We start from the raw sequence: 15,224 nt of genomic DNA on the forward strand, positions 1-15,224 counted from the left end.
ACAAAACAAATTAAAGCACTCAAAAGCCAAAATTAATGTTCATTCTTGTAGCGTGATTAAGTTTCCCGTAACTTGTAGACCAAAATGAAACTCTGTAACTGACAAATGAGAACACCACAACTTGAGACAAGGTAGAAGTCAGACTAAATTTATTAGTGCTTTGAAGACGCATGGAATTTTTTCCCACGCAGCAAAAAGCTGGTGGTACCTGTGTGCCACTTAGTCCTTCAGTTTGCATTCCTGTCAGGGTGGCGGTGTTAAAAAAAAAAAAAATTAAGAAATCTGCATTTATATATAAATAGAAACACTTTGCCAGATGAACAATTTCATGTGGACCGTGATGCTATAAAACCTGAAACGCGACAGTGTGACAGAGCATTCGTGTTGAGCTAAAAACATCAGCTGCTCTGGCAGTTGTAGGTTGCGGCCTCTGGAGAATGCGCTGAAGTTAACCAAATAATCCGATTTAATGAACGTGTATCCAGCTGAAATTTAGAGATACAGCAGTTTATGCCTGATCTTTTCCCTCTGGGCAGAAGGCTGTATTTTCACAGACACAGAGTACCTATGGTTTTCATGGTCGCCAGTTGCCTGTTTGTTAGTGAAATGAGAAGTGTGGTTACACTGAAAAAAAATCGAATCTGTGGTATCTTGGTTTTTTTTCTAGTTAGCTGATTTTTAACCAGTTAAGTAGCACGTTGGGATTCACGTTCTTTTGTTGCTTTTTAACCCCTGCAAATAGACTGCCAAGTCAGAGTAAGATGACATTTCTTGGTAGTAATCCATTATCAATAAGCTGTTGTTTGCACGTGAAATTCTCTGTTTTTCCTAAAAAGTGTTTCTTTCTGTATTTCAGCTTGTTAGTGACTTATTGGAATTCTGTTTCTACACCTTCCGAGAGTCTCAGGCACTGAAAGTAGAGTTTCCAGCCATGCTGGTGGAAATCATCAGTGACCAGCTACCAAAGGTGGAATCTGGGAATGCCAAGCCCCTGTACTTTCACAGGAAGTGATAGAAAATGTCTTAAATGGAAGAACTTTGCCTTAAGTTTCCCTGTGTTATTCCACACCCATGAAGGACCCAAGAAACCATATTTTAAACATGCTATTTACACTTGTTCAGCAGTCTCTGAATAGTCTAAAATCACATGAAGGGTTTGGGGAATGGAAAGCACTTGACTTGGATTTGGCAAGACCTAGATGTTTGGAAATTACCCCATAACCCTAAAACACTTAGAAAATGTTCCTGTTCCTCTGGATGAAAAGCCATATCTAGTCAATAACTCTTTGATTTTGATATTTTAAAAGATGGAGTTTTAAATATGCCATGTAGTTTCTGGTATTGTTTGCTTGTTTTGAAAGGGTTCAAGAAGTAATGAAAACTTTTTAAAGCTTACCCTTGGTTTGCACATAAAACGTAAAGTCAATATGGGGCATTAATATTCTTTTCTTGTAAAAAAAAAAACAAACAAAACCTATATATATATACACACATATATATACACACACACACACACACACACACAAACCCTAATATGTAAAGTAATAACAGAACATTTGGTGTGGAATACTCTGTTATCCCCACCTGTGGCATTTGTTATCCCATGTTATCCCATCATAGATGATATACACTGTGTTAAGTGTCCATTTACTATTTAATTAAAAAGGATAAGATGTGAAAACAAATGCCCTGGTATCAATTTATAGTATCTATTGTGCTGGCTTTACAAATAATTTTTTGCAGTCTTTTGCTGTACTGTACATTGCTGTATGTATAAATTGTGAAGGACCTGAAATAAGGTGTAAGGAACTTTTGTAAATGAGACAAAAAAAAAAATCTTTAATGGTTAATAGGATGAATGGGAAAGTATTTTTGAAAGAACTCTATTTTGCTGGAGACTATTTAAGTACTATCTTTGTCTAAACAAACAAGGTAATTTTTTTGTAAAGTGAAATGTTCTGCATGCATAATGAACCGTTTACAGTGTATTTAAGAAAGGGAAAGCTGTGCCTTTTTTAGCATCATATCTAATTTACCATCCTACAGTATCTGTTGTAAATAACCACACTTAACCTTTTCAGTTGTATTTAAGCCTTTCTATTTTTCCTCTATATTTTTCTCCCTTTTGTCTCGCTTGCAAGCGTACGTGACTTGAGCACATCTTGGAAACCCTGCTTCATATTTCTGTAGGAAACTACACTATGTTGTGTTTGCCACTTTACGAAGGTTTCATTTAACAAGACAAATTACAGTCTCTCCAAAGCTTATGCCAGCTTAATGATAGAGTGAGTTCTTGCCCTCTATTCCCTTCCTCTCTCAGGGGAACAGGGGTGCATAAGATGTTGAATGATTTTTCTTTTTTTATTAAGGTTTTCCCAGATTGTTTGTTCTTCCTTTGAATACTGGATACATAAAACATCGTAAAAGGTCAGATTATTATTTCAGCTGAGGGAGAGCGATTTCTGATTATGATGAAGGGAACATGCAGATCATTACAGTAGGTACATCGAACAGACTCGTACTGGTGAGAGGGATGGTGAGGTACTGATAGGGCAGATTAGCTGAGTAGAATTTTTAGTGATAAACTCAAACCGCATGTAATTTTGTAAGCATTTTTGTAATAATCAGAATACATCTGAGAAGACAAATGTTCGCACTACAAGTTCAACTCAGTTGGTCTGATTTTGTCTCAAAAATGTTTTCTCTAGAATAAGATTGCAAAGAAAAACTTTTTGAGGTGATTTTCACTATTTCACAATTTATAAGCAAATACAAAATTTTGGAGTAGAATAGAGGACAGGTGAACTTTTCTGAGGCTCAACTGTTGCTACCATACGCTCATGTTTAAATAGAATAGTTTTTCAGAGTCCTGATCTATAGTGTTCTCTCTGGGTGCCACTGGTATTTTTGAGCTCTAGAGTTTGTCCCTTGGGCCGGTCAGAATGTAGCATTTCTTTTAAATGGTGGTTGAATTAAGAATTCTACACCCTTTCTGAGTCCAAATTTTGAGGTGCGCTTTGGTGCACTGAAGACAGTCAGTGCTACTTGTCTTTTTAAATGACACCTGCCTTATGCAATGGGTAATCTGTAAAGACTGTATTCAGAGAGGTTTTTTATATATAAATATATACATACATATATTATTTGCATTTTGGAAGTCTAATTCATAGGCAGATCTCTAAATACTGACCTGCACAGCAATATGAAAGCCAAACTTCCAATGTGAGACACACAGCATGCAGACTGGTTGTTTACAGTAAAGACACAGTCATACATCCATCTTTTCATTTACATTTTTTTTTAAAGCCTAAAATAGAAAATTTCAAAGCCAGGTTCTGGGTGAATACAGTCTGCAGCAGCTTTTTATATTAACAAAGTTACTGCCTCCTTTTCTGTCTCAGAGTAACTTTGCTTGATTAAAATAGCAAAGCCATATTCTACACTTCACTGTTAAATGCCTGTCCCAGTCCAAATTGTTGTCTGTTTGCTCCTATTTTTGTACCTTATTACTTTTAATCTTGGTTTGGTACAATTCATAATTCACAGAAACTTCATATAATTAAACACACTAAATTAGTTTTAAAAAGCAATTTATATCTTTATGCAAAAACGTATGTCTGTCTTTGCAAACAACTGTAAGCAGATTATAATAAATCCTTTACTTTAATCACCTGTTGTTTATGAAACCATTCATTGATTATTATTTTTTGCTAGAGATCATTGAAGTAATAGATACAATTGGATATAGATGTTGTAAGAGGCAGTATTCTCTTATCAAGGACACTTAAGCAGAATAGCCATCACTTTTTTAATCTAAACCTGTGTACAGCAAAAAAAAAAAAACAACCAACCAAACAACCCTAGTTTTTAGCTACTGGGCAGTTACGTTCTTTTGAATTTGTTTAGAATGAAATAGGCATTTGTCTCCTGCAAAATACAAGACAAACTACAACACCTTTTAGAAGTGGGCTTTTGTTCATTGAGCTAAATTATTTTGTTCTAAGAAGGATCGGGGATATACAGCAAGAGCATTGTATACACAGTTAAAAATGTAAAATAGTGTTCATGTACTGCAGTGGGTATTTCAGGAATACTACACATCATGCAACTGAGCAGTTGCACAAAATAAAATAGAAAAGACTAAAGTTTGCAATATCAAAATCTTATTAAAAAGATACTTTACAATCAATAATGCAAAAAGCTAATTCACAGGGTGGTGTTTTTCACTGACTTGTTTAAACATTTATGAAATTAAACAATTCTACAGTTAATGCACTTTTAATTGTTTATTAAAGATTTGACTTTTTCTTTTTTTAGAGCAATGTTTTCAGCTGGAGGTCAATGACTTGATAAGATAGACAGCAGTTCTGAGGCCAGGAAGCTCAGAGGAATGTTTAAGAATTCTTGGAGTTTAAATAGATTCCTGGATGAAAAATAAAAGCAGCCAGCAGTATGGTGTAAACAGTAAAATCTATGCATAATGATGCATTTATAATTAGGGGTTTGCTTCTGTATGTTTAAAGCTTTTTAAATAAATAGAAAATATTGTTTGGTCTTTATGTTAATGTCTGAAAGTACCTATTTTTCTTTTTTTCTTTTTTTAATACAAATTGTACAAATATACATGAATTAAACTGGTTTGATTGCAAGTATTTCTTGCATTTTAATCTCAGATAGGTGCTGGGGCAGCGATATCCTTAGAGACAAGCTTCCGTGCATCTAGAAACAATATTAAACAACATAAAGTAACTAACACTGTGAAAGAACATCTGTCTTCATACATCTAGAGATTTGGTTTTACCAACCTCTATTAATTTGGGTGACGCAGCACATAGAGCAGCTTCAGCCAGAGAGCAGCTACTCATTCTGTAGAATGAGGAATCCCAAGCCAAGAGGAATTTGGTTCACCTAACCTGGATAACTCTGCTTGGCAGATGACGTGCTGACACTGTTAGAGGCACAAGCTACGTCCCACACCAAGAAACAAACTCAGCAACCTTCAACAGCCAGACAAGTCTGGCTTCCAGTTTCAGTTAACCCAGAGCTGCTGTACCCATTGACCGAGGTCAGAATTTCTCTCATGGAAACACGGATTCACTATTTTATATACACAAGGTCTCCCCAGTGACTAAATCAAACTGCCTTCTCAGCGTCAGGTCTTGTCCAATTATGATTATAGTAAGATAGTTAGAAGGGGAAACACAACTCTTGCTATCCTGGTTTGTTCTGTGCACTGTCTATCTCAAAAACTCACCATTCTGCACAAAGCTAGGTCCATGGTGTGGCACCACCATTTAATTGCATTTTGTTTCTTTAATAACAAGTTACACAAACTTTTTATTGCCAAAAATCCTCGCACCTGCCTTCTGTTTGCTGAATTGTCAGAAGGAAAGAATAGTAGAGAATCAGCAGTGTTAAGAAAAATTTCCCATATGTTTACAAGCAGATGTATCTGTCATATGCTGTTCTAGAAATAAGAAAATGCTATCACTACTTAAAAACACAACAAAACTTGTAATCTGACCTCAAGCTGGGACGCTGCTTTCTTTCAGGTATCTACAGAGACTGGGAGTTTGAGGAGTACAATATTACTAAGATAGAAAGGAGTGATAAAATGCCCTTTCATTTCAAAGACTTCACTAGGTAAAACATGCCATAAGGTTTTTAAAAAAAGAACGCTTTACTTGTAGATGTTGGTAGGGTGAAGTTTATTTGCTGCTTACCTGTGGTTACTGCAAGCACAGATGAGGTCACACTGTTGAACTCTGCTGTAGAAAACTATGTCCAAGGCACATTCAGCTTAAAAGGTGACGCTCCAGTGAAGACTTCCAGTTAGCCTGCGTTTAGCACTGGTGCATTTACAGCCTGCATAAGCCCTCTGTCAGCAACGGATGGACTTTCCTCTTTAAATTGCAAACCAGGTAAGAACTGTGAAATGGGTTAAGAGAGAGAAAACGCGGAACAGAGCATGGAGAAAGGCAAGTTTCTGCCAGTCTCTTTTCCATGATACAATTACAGAGCCTGAGCTAGCAAAAGCTGTAAGCAATGCAGCAGGAACACTTCTTTTCATCACAGGGCAGATAAGTTAGCCAATGAAATTTTTCTTTCACTCCTGATGCAAGACTGGGCATCAGAAGGAAACCTGCCATGAAGATCAGCTAGGACAATGATTAACAACATTCAGCAGCCTGAAAAACCCTGGGGTTTTTCACCCAGCAGAGTGAAAATGCTGCCCAGTCAAGGCGCAGAACTGCGCACTGTCCAGTGACTAACACAGACTGTAAATTCCTACTGATCCCAGCTAGTCAGAGCCTCAGCTTTTCCATTAATTATTCAGCAAACACACATTTGACCTTAATCCCCAGGCTAGGGGATTCAATCTCTGGCCCCACAGCAATGGCCAGGCAAATGCCATTTTGCATAACACACACAAAATGGGTTTTTTCCCTAATTCACCCTCTCTGATTTTTCAGCCCATGTCATGAATTCACTACCAGGAGTCTCAGCTTTTAAAAACTGACAAGTAGGTGCCCCTGTGCACAGTAACCAGTGCGTGGGAAGGGAGGGGGAACCCAACCTGAGGACTGAGCTGAATCTGTCGCCCACAGCTGTGACACAAGAGCAGTTCCCCTGGAGAGGACAGAGCCCAGCCAGGCCCATGGAGAACAACCACTCCTGCTGCCAGGCCACAAGAGAACAGCCCTGTGACCAACTTTCTCCACAACTGATTCCCTGTCCTCCTTCCCCCCTCAAGTTAACAGTGCATCACCCTGCGCAAATCTACCAAACCACAGAAAAGGGGGCCGACTTTCTTTTGTGATTTTTAATTTTTAGCATCCTTTAATCTCTACTTCCAAAGTCCGTACGAGGGCATTGTTTACAGCACTGTTCAGCAGTGAGGATGGAGAACGAGATGTGCCATGGCTACTTGGCTGTGCAAGTCTGTACTCGGCGTTAGTATCACCAGGCTGATGTGGAAACCTGTATGGTGGGCAGCAGTTACCACAACTACATTCCTAAGAGGCAGTGTGGTTAGCCTGAAAGCCGGATCTGATCTGGCTCAGCTCACATCACTGCCTTTAGACAATGTCTAGGATGTGAGAAAGTTTAGATTAGTATTACCTCTGCTCAGTGTATCGTTTCTCAGTAGAAAAGTTTTCATCTTGTTTGGGTTCTGCGTGGCTCCAGAAGTAACAGGAGTCTCAAAACATCTCACCCAAAGGCAAACAGGGTCACAGGACTGGATGGAAGAGACACTAAGTCTTTCATTCCTTCTCAATATATCTGCCTTTTTAAACCACCTCAGTTAAAAGAAAAAACAACAACAACAAAAAAAAAAACCAAAATCACGAAACAAAAAAACCCACCACAGAGTTAGAACTGAGAAACACATAGAGAATTTTGGAAGACAGCAGCCAGAACAAGATCAAACATGAACTGCACATTTAAAACAACAAATGGAAGCGACTTACAAAGCTTGTAAGCTTCAAGTTATCACAGCTTCGCTATCTGACATGCCAGCATACCTGGCTGCCACACCTACTAGGCTAATACCAAAGATTTACATTCTCCCTCTTCCTTCAACATTTTCTACCAACTGGTAGCTATGAAAACTGAGTCCAGCCACACAAACGCCATGCTGTCTCCAGAATGACTCCTAAGGCCACAAATGAGTTCACAGAGCTGTGGGTGATGCGATACCCAGCCAGAACAGTGCTTTGCCATGTCAACAAATCTGAGTAAGGAAATCCGCAATCTCTTGCTGTATGCAGTCGTGCAACTACTTCCTTAATACTGAGTCAAGGAGCAGATTAAAGAACTTGATCTCCGTCACAGAAATCCAAAAGTCACCTTCAGTGTTTGGGTCACTCAGCCACTATGCCAAGACAAGAATTGCCTAAAAGCTGTATGGCAGAGAGTCACCGCTCAAATACCACGAGAATACACCAAATGAAACTCCTGTGAGCTACGAGGTTTAGTGCTGGAGAGCTGTACTGACTTGGCCCACCATTGCTCCTTCTGGAAATGATTCCTGCGTACTCCAATGGTCTACACAGTCTGGGCAAAGGAACAAAATAATGGTATAGAGTTAAATATTAAGGGGGGAAGAAAAGCCATCCCATACTTCAGGCAGCATTAACCATTAACTGGTTTACTAATCACATTAGTTAGAAAAACTTGCAAGCAAAGTGTATCTGCAGTAAATGACTCAAAATCCACGGAGTTCAAAGTAACAAATAGGTGAGCCTGTATTAGCATGTCACCCTGTCACATTTTCCTCCATCCTCTCCACTGCCTCCCAGAGGATCTGACTTGAGGGAGAGGAAAAAAGATTAATGATAAACTGCACGTAACTTTTTTTTTTAATCACAAGGCACAGATTTATACACCAAAAGATTCTGGAAGCTGTTTCTATGACCACAGATAACTCTCTTACTACTCAAATAATTCTACAAATTATGAAGCAGCTACTTGAGGATTCTGATACTATGAAGTATCATTAAGACCTTACAACTGACAATTACAGGGGAGGAACAAAGGGAAGCTCAAAGAGGAACTAGAGAGACAGACAACAGATAAAATGCAAGATGCCTCCAAGATGCACAAGGATCATAGCCAGAGATTGTCTTTTCCTTTTGGCTTGAGCTTGCAGAGTTGTGTATTTTAAGAGAGGAAAGTTCCCCATCCATTTTGGAGCCTGCTTGAGGCTGACTGCATACAGCTGCCAATAATTATTTCACATCATAACTTACAGAACCAGAGCAATATATTCTCCAACATAGGAATGACTTAGGTCAAATAGCAAACAACATTTTATTTCATTTACAGTGGTATTTTGAGTAGCAAAGGAACCGTGGCATATAGGAACCTGTAATAAAATTTCATGTGTCTTATCTTTATAAAATAACTGAAATCACACACACAACATAAACGAATGTGTTCTTTGAAGACATTTGAAAAATGTCATGTCTTGATACCTATTATTTTACTTACTGGTGTCTGTTCCGTACGGTCTATTCCACTTTGAAATATAATTTAATTATCAGCATGATAGCTTTTTTAATCCAACAGTATTTTCCAAACCCAAATCATATTCTATTAAAAATGCTGGTTATCGATGCATAATCTCCAGGACACTAAGTTTATAAAAATCATCTTTAACTGATAGCTGAGTCACAGATCAACCAAATATTTGCCTTAAAATGCTAGTTATCTTGCAAAAAACCATACCACTATTGCTCTTTACATCTGAAAAAAGCACCCCATTAAAAAATTAACCTATCCCTCCATCCCCCTTTCTTGTCCCCCCCACCCATTCCAACCCTTAAAGAATCTTTTTTTTGTAATTCATATTTGGCAACACATAATGTCTTTAATACAGATTAGGATCTTCAACCCATAGTGAGGCTCTTCGTTGATTAAAAGCAGTCACAAAAGTAGACAGAAGTGACTATAACAAAAATCCATGGATACCATGTACACCTTCTTGGCGTTCAATACACAAAGCTATAAAAACTGAACATAATTTTGTGGAATAAGTCCTCTCTTGCCATTTAGCGTGCCTTCTAGCCATCCTGGTTCTCTGGAAAATTGCACTGCAAAAGAAAAGGAAAAAAATTACTGCATCTTTTTATGCTTGAATTAGTACTTTTAGCTTTAGCTCCGTAACACCAGGTAAAGCATCCATAAAAACATCCAGTCTTCTGCAACGACCTGTTTAAGAACCTGGTTAGGAAAGATGAAGAGGATGATTAACTGAAATACGTGCATAAAGGTGCTTGAACTATCTTCTGCAAAGTATACATGGTGAAATAGCTTTTAGGCGCAGACTACTTCATTAAGGAAACAGTTAATGGAACTTGGGATGAGTTTATAAAACAGAAAATCTAGATGCCTTTGGGGAGAAGTTAGAATTCATATCAAACAGTGGGAAACCATTTCAGTAGCTGGGGGCAAAGCAAGACCAAAAACCTGTCTTGAACAGAGGTGACGAATCTGGAAGCTCAGAGCCCCCAAAAAATGGCAGAGGACCGTACTCTGCATGAAAAGTAAGCGTGCAAAGGATTACAGGGGAAATAGAAATGAGCCAGATCTCACTCCGAGCATCATCTCTTCACAGAGCAGAGCTGCTATTGGAAGAGACCAATGGCCTCTGAATCATTCTTCAGGTTAAATCCTCTCTCTGAAATTCAAATACATCGTGTTATTCACAAAACACGAAGGAAAGGCTTGAACGATACGCCTTGTTTCTTATTGCCATCCTAAGTGCTTACCCACTGCTGACCCCAAAGTTTATGCAAGAGTATCCATGAATCTAAAGTAAGAAAAATTTAGCTCAGACTCTAAATGCCCCACAAGTTACTCTGTGAGCAACAGAATTAATGAAATCTGGCTTCCTATATCTATTTTGACTAAAAAGAAGCAGACTGGAAAACAGACTGAAAAGTCCTCAAATTCCCCTATCAAATTTCTTACAAGAATATGAGACAGGTAAATACTTACCTATGTAACTGTAAAAATCCCACACTTAACAACCTACGATATTCTCTACCATGTTAATTTATCCTCACAGTGCTTCTGAGACAGACATTATTTAGGGAAGAGATCAGACAAATGCTGAAACATGCTGCCAGCCATGTCAGTGCTTTATTTAAAACACATTAACACATTGGGGAATGTGATATTTGTAGCCTTCCACAAATCCAGGAAATAACAGTTAAGATAGAGCAACATGTTAAGTCTCACTTTCAAAAGCATTGTAAGGCTCTAAATTTGAGTACTTAAACATACTTTCCCCTAGTTTTTTCCTTGTGTCCTGTCATTGTCAGACAGTGAAGCTAGAGGCTGGGCTAAGAAACCACAGTTTAAACAGCAATACCTCCAAGGAATCCAGAAAACAAAACTGCTTTCAAATGATACTGATAGTTTAGATTCAGATCAGAAGTCTGGGCCTATATTTATAATGAATATGCTTGACAGAAAGATTCCAAAGGAAAAAAATACATAGAAAATTACCTTGTAGGATCTCTGCGCACACAGTAACTTACATTACTATTAGTAATTAGCAGGCCCTCCTCTCCCTTTGTCATTTTTATTCCACAATTACAGAGTACAGATGCATTTGAAACTGCATCACTGACACCACCACAAACCTCCCTCCAAAAGCTCCACCGCAGCAGCTGGCTGCAATTCTACCCTTTCCAGCAAATACGCCAGCAGCTCGAGCGGGCAGCCAAACCTGTCTCTGAAGTCTCCCATGCCTATGGAGCACATCTGTATTACACAAAACAAACTCCAAAAAATGACAGATTAGGAAGAAAAACAACTAGAAAACCTGGAAGTAGGAAATTTCTACTTGTCCTGTGGAGCTCAACCTCAATTTACATTAGAGAGAGGACAGATACTACTGGCATGTGAGCATGAGATATCAAAGGTCTGTTCAAAATGAGGGCAGCCCTCATCTGAGGGGATTGCACTGAAATTTAAATTAACCAAAAATTTACCCTGGGGAGGAAACGCTCAAAACAATGCTCAATCACTTGGCTCAACACAACAGCAAATTTCAAAAGAAATCTTTTCTAAACAAGTTTGGTAACATAATACTGAACTCTGCACACTGCAGCACACTCAGAGATAACGCACAACAGCCGAACAATTGTACTTGAGTGACAAATACCATTTTCACCCCAGAAGACTAGACGTGGATAGCACAACTGAGCTCTGTGCTTAGGAAATTAAATATTGTACATGTACATTACACAGCTCAGGGCCTCATTATTTGTTAGCAGAAGTTTCTTGTAGACTCTATGAAGACTGAAGAAAGAATTAGCACTCAGATTACACATAAAATCACCATTTCTAGAGATCAGTCTTTTTTTAAAGAAATAACTCTTAATATTCAGCAGTTGTGACGACTGTCACATTAGTTAAGACTTCCGCTCCCATTCAAATCACCTTACACTCGAAGGGTTAAGATACTCACATACATCACTGACTTCTTCGGTAGGCAAATGATATTAATGGGGAAGCTGTCCAAACGTAAAGCTGCTTTAAGCGCTAATGATCCTGTTTTCTTTGCTAATCCATTTCCAAAGTTTAGTGTAGAACAGCATTCATTTAAAATAAAAAACACCTCACCGCACAAAAGACATTTTGCTATCATGCACAGCCCTTCTTAAACCCAGGACACGGCTATTTCTGAAAAAATATCCTACTCAAGAGAAGATGTTCCATAGTGTCCCCTTTCTGTCATTTCTTCTCCGTCAACGATTACAGTTCTTAGCACTTGCTCAGGCCTGCCTCATTTAAAAATACCTTGCTGCAGAAATCACACATTTGGCCTTAAAACTACAACTCATTATTGGACCAAGCATCCCATAGGACTAAGTCTTATGTTGGCTAGGGACAGGAGGGGAAAATACTTGTAGTGTAAGAGATACAGAGCAGAGAACTAAAAATGAAATATTTTCAGCAAGGTTTAACAAGTGTATAGCAAGACTGCGCAACAAAGCCAATCAAAGAACCATCACCAAAAGCCATCAGCTCTTAAGACAGTGGAAATAGCAGTGAAGTTGATAGCCCAGAGTGGGATGGCAGCTTCCTCAATACCTGCTGCACAGCCACTTCAGTACTCTCACTCTAGTGGGGGCAAAGCATCGAGAAGGAGGGTATCTGACCATCAGTATGATGGCAAGCACTATGGAACAATCACCCCAACTCAAATGGACAAAATCAACAGACTTTCAACTCGCAATGAGATCTCTAAGTAAAAGGTTTTCTGATTTCATCTAATCAAGAAACACAGTTAAGGTCAACTGAGCATTTGCAGCACTTCTTCTTTTCCGTATTCTCCATAGGAAATAGCTTCAATATTGCCAATGTTATGACTATCCAACTGCAAATACGCAGAATTTGCAAGCAGCTCTTCCCAGAGACCCAACACTATAAGCAGACCTTGTTCTGCTTTGGCAGCTCAAAAGTTTCACAGGGCTCAACTACGAATGAAACGTTTCCACAGTGGTATTAGTTCATTGCCTACGTGCCACTAACTTTAGCAGGACTGAATCAGACACAGATTCACACTGATTTCCACGCTTTTGTGGAAACGAGCTGTTTCGGGAGGAAACCGAAATGGGGAAGGCTATCTAACATGCATGGTGCCTGGCACAAGAGGGCCTCCCTTTCTGATGGATTACTTTACCAAAGTAATGACCCCAACAAGCTACATAAATGAAGACTGCATTTGGTGGGCAACAGAAATCTCACTGCTAAAACCAGTACAGCACCAGAATACACTTCCACAGAACTCAATCACAACAGCTAATTTTTCGCCAAGAAATTAAATTAAAGCAACAAAATGTGCTTGCATGCTCTCTGTGTTTAGAAATCCCTGTGGGCTTTTAAAGCAATCTCTATGGCTAAAGTAGACTGCAGAGATACACAAACGTTTAGCATGCTTAGGGTTAGCATGGAATTTCAGATTTAAAAACTTGCTGTTTCCCTTAAGTATGTTGTGAGAAGCAGAATTATCCTGTGCAGAGGACACAGGACTAAGAGTCAAGAGGTCTGCTTCCTGACTCTGCTAAAGATTATACTGTGCGACCACAAATAAAACAGTCTGCCTATAAGGGCTCAGGCTTGCGAACAAAAGCAAACACACTGATACACCATGACAAATTAGCAAAGGTGGAATTGAGCTTGCAGACTGAGAGTTCCCTATATAGAAGCATCTAAGCTGCTATTAGAGCTGGTTGAGACCTAGTCAATACAATGAATAGAGAGAGTGCCCAAAGAATAATTTGGCTCACTCTAAAAGAGAGGCAAGTGGTTTGTCAGCTCTGTTGCTGCCAAGTTCCCTGGGCTATAAGTTGGTGACCTGTGTGTAGACATTGAGACTTGAGATCTTTCTCCTGAGTTGATTCCCATCGCACCTGATGGCTGAACATCTGACAGTCCCACACACGCACCAGCTACAAGGTAAAACCCATCATTTAACATCTTCCATGTTAACATTTCCGTTCCGGAGACCACTGCCTCCACAACACTGTTGGCAGGAGCAAAGTCAGACTCGTTAAGGTCAAACTACCTTCAGTGACTTTTTAAAACTTCTAGCAAAGCCAGTAGGAATTTGGTAGTGCTCATCTGGTACTTTTTATTAGTGAAGTGATGGTAACTTGCAGCACCAGCTTGAGGTAACTACCTCCAAATGGCATGGAAATATCTGAAAAGGGGAACATCTGTCCGCAGCCTGTACACTCAGTTTCTCCAGGTGTAAAATGGAGATAATTAATGCACATGAATGTTTCCAAGTGCTCTGAAATCCACAGATGAAAGGTGCCTGAAGAATTAGCTTTATCCTCATTTTTACCTCAACAAAAGATTTATTGGCACATACAGTGCAATACAGTATTTTGGGAACACTACTTCTCTTCATTTGTCAGTATCATAAAGAAAGACAGTCCAGAAGCCATAGCATGAATAAGAGGAAAGAGAGCACCTTGGAGTGAAAACCAGGGACATTAACTAAAGCTGGCACTTTTTTACACTAGGAAAGAGAGAGAGGGATGACAACGGCGGCGTGAACATGGCTTTTGTGTTCTGCTATGCTTGGTAGGGACAATCGGTGCCACACCTTTCCTGAAGAAAATTACTATAACAAAACACTTTCACAGTTTTCCCCATATTTTCTCTCCTCTAAAACCTGAATTTAAAAATTGTAAAAAGCTTTGATGAGAGCTATCTCGACAAGTTTTCAGGAAGCCTTCCTGCTACCAATACTGCCAAGGAATTTTGTTGTGTAAACACCATTTACCCTATCTAAAACACTCCTCCCTAGTGAAATTCCCATTTACTGACTTCTAAGCAGTCTCTTTCAAGAACCAGAAATTTAATAACACTTGGCTTCAAGGCTGGCAAGGTTTCAATGCCAGGCAGTCTGATTATTCTTTCCATGATTATTGGGAATATCTGCTTCAACAACAACAACAACAACAACAACATACAGCCAGCATATGTGTCTCACAATCTCAGATCATACTCTGCTTCTTCCCATATGTGCCCTTATCCAGCTGCAAACTCTTCAAGCTTTGCCTCTAACCACTTGAATTATATTGTTATGTGCTGTCAATATTATAGCCTGTAACAACTGGGAAATGAAAATATTGGCACATCCTAAGGTAAATTGAATCGAATATTTTTTTAAAAAAATCCAGTGGCTATTGTTC

The 15,224-nt window shown here is 38.9% G+C and overlaps 2 protein-coding genes across 9 annotated transcripts in view; one reads left to right on the forward strand and one right to left on the reverse strand.

Moving 5' to 3' along the window:
• NR3C2 (nuclear receptor subfamily 3 group C member 2) overlaps positions 1–8,319 on the forward strand; it is a 222,717-nt gene extending 214,398 nt beyond the window's left edge. For all 6 annotated transcript variants that reach the window (XM_054824700.1, XM_054824696.1, XM_054824697.1 and 3 more), the window contains one exon: positions 857–8,319. In XM_054824700.1, coding sequence (XP_054680675.1) covers positions 857–1,012 — 156 coding nt within the window. In that variant the 3' untranslated portion in view covers positions 1,013–8,319. The remainder of the gene's footprint in view (positions 1–856) is intronic.
• Positions 8,320–8,790: 471 nt separating this feature from the next.
• ARHGAP10 (Rho GTPase activating protein 10) overlaps positions 8,791–15,224 on the reverse strand; it is a 153,605-nt gene continuing 147,171 nt past the window's right edge. For all 3 annotated transcript variants that reach the window (XM_054824710.1, XM_054824711.1, XM_054824712.1), the window contains one exon: positions 8,791–9,596. In XM_054824710.1, coding sequence (XP_054680685.1) covers positions 9,508–9,596 — 89 coding nt within the window. In that variant the 3' untranslated portion in view covers positions 8,791–9,507. The remainder of the gene's footprint in view (positions 9,597–15,224) is intronic.

The sequence above is a fragment of the Grus americana genome, chromosome 4, assembly GCF_028858705.1.
Source record: "Grus americana isolate bGruAme1 chromosome 4, bGruAme1.mat, whole genome shotgun sequence".
Lineage (NCBI taxonomy): Eukaryota > Metazoa > Chordata > Aves > Gruiformes > Gruidae > Grus > Grus americana.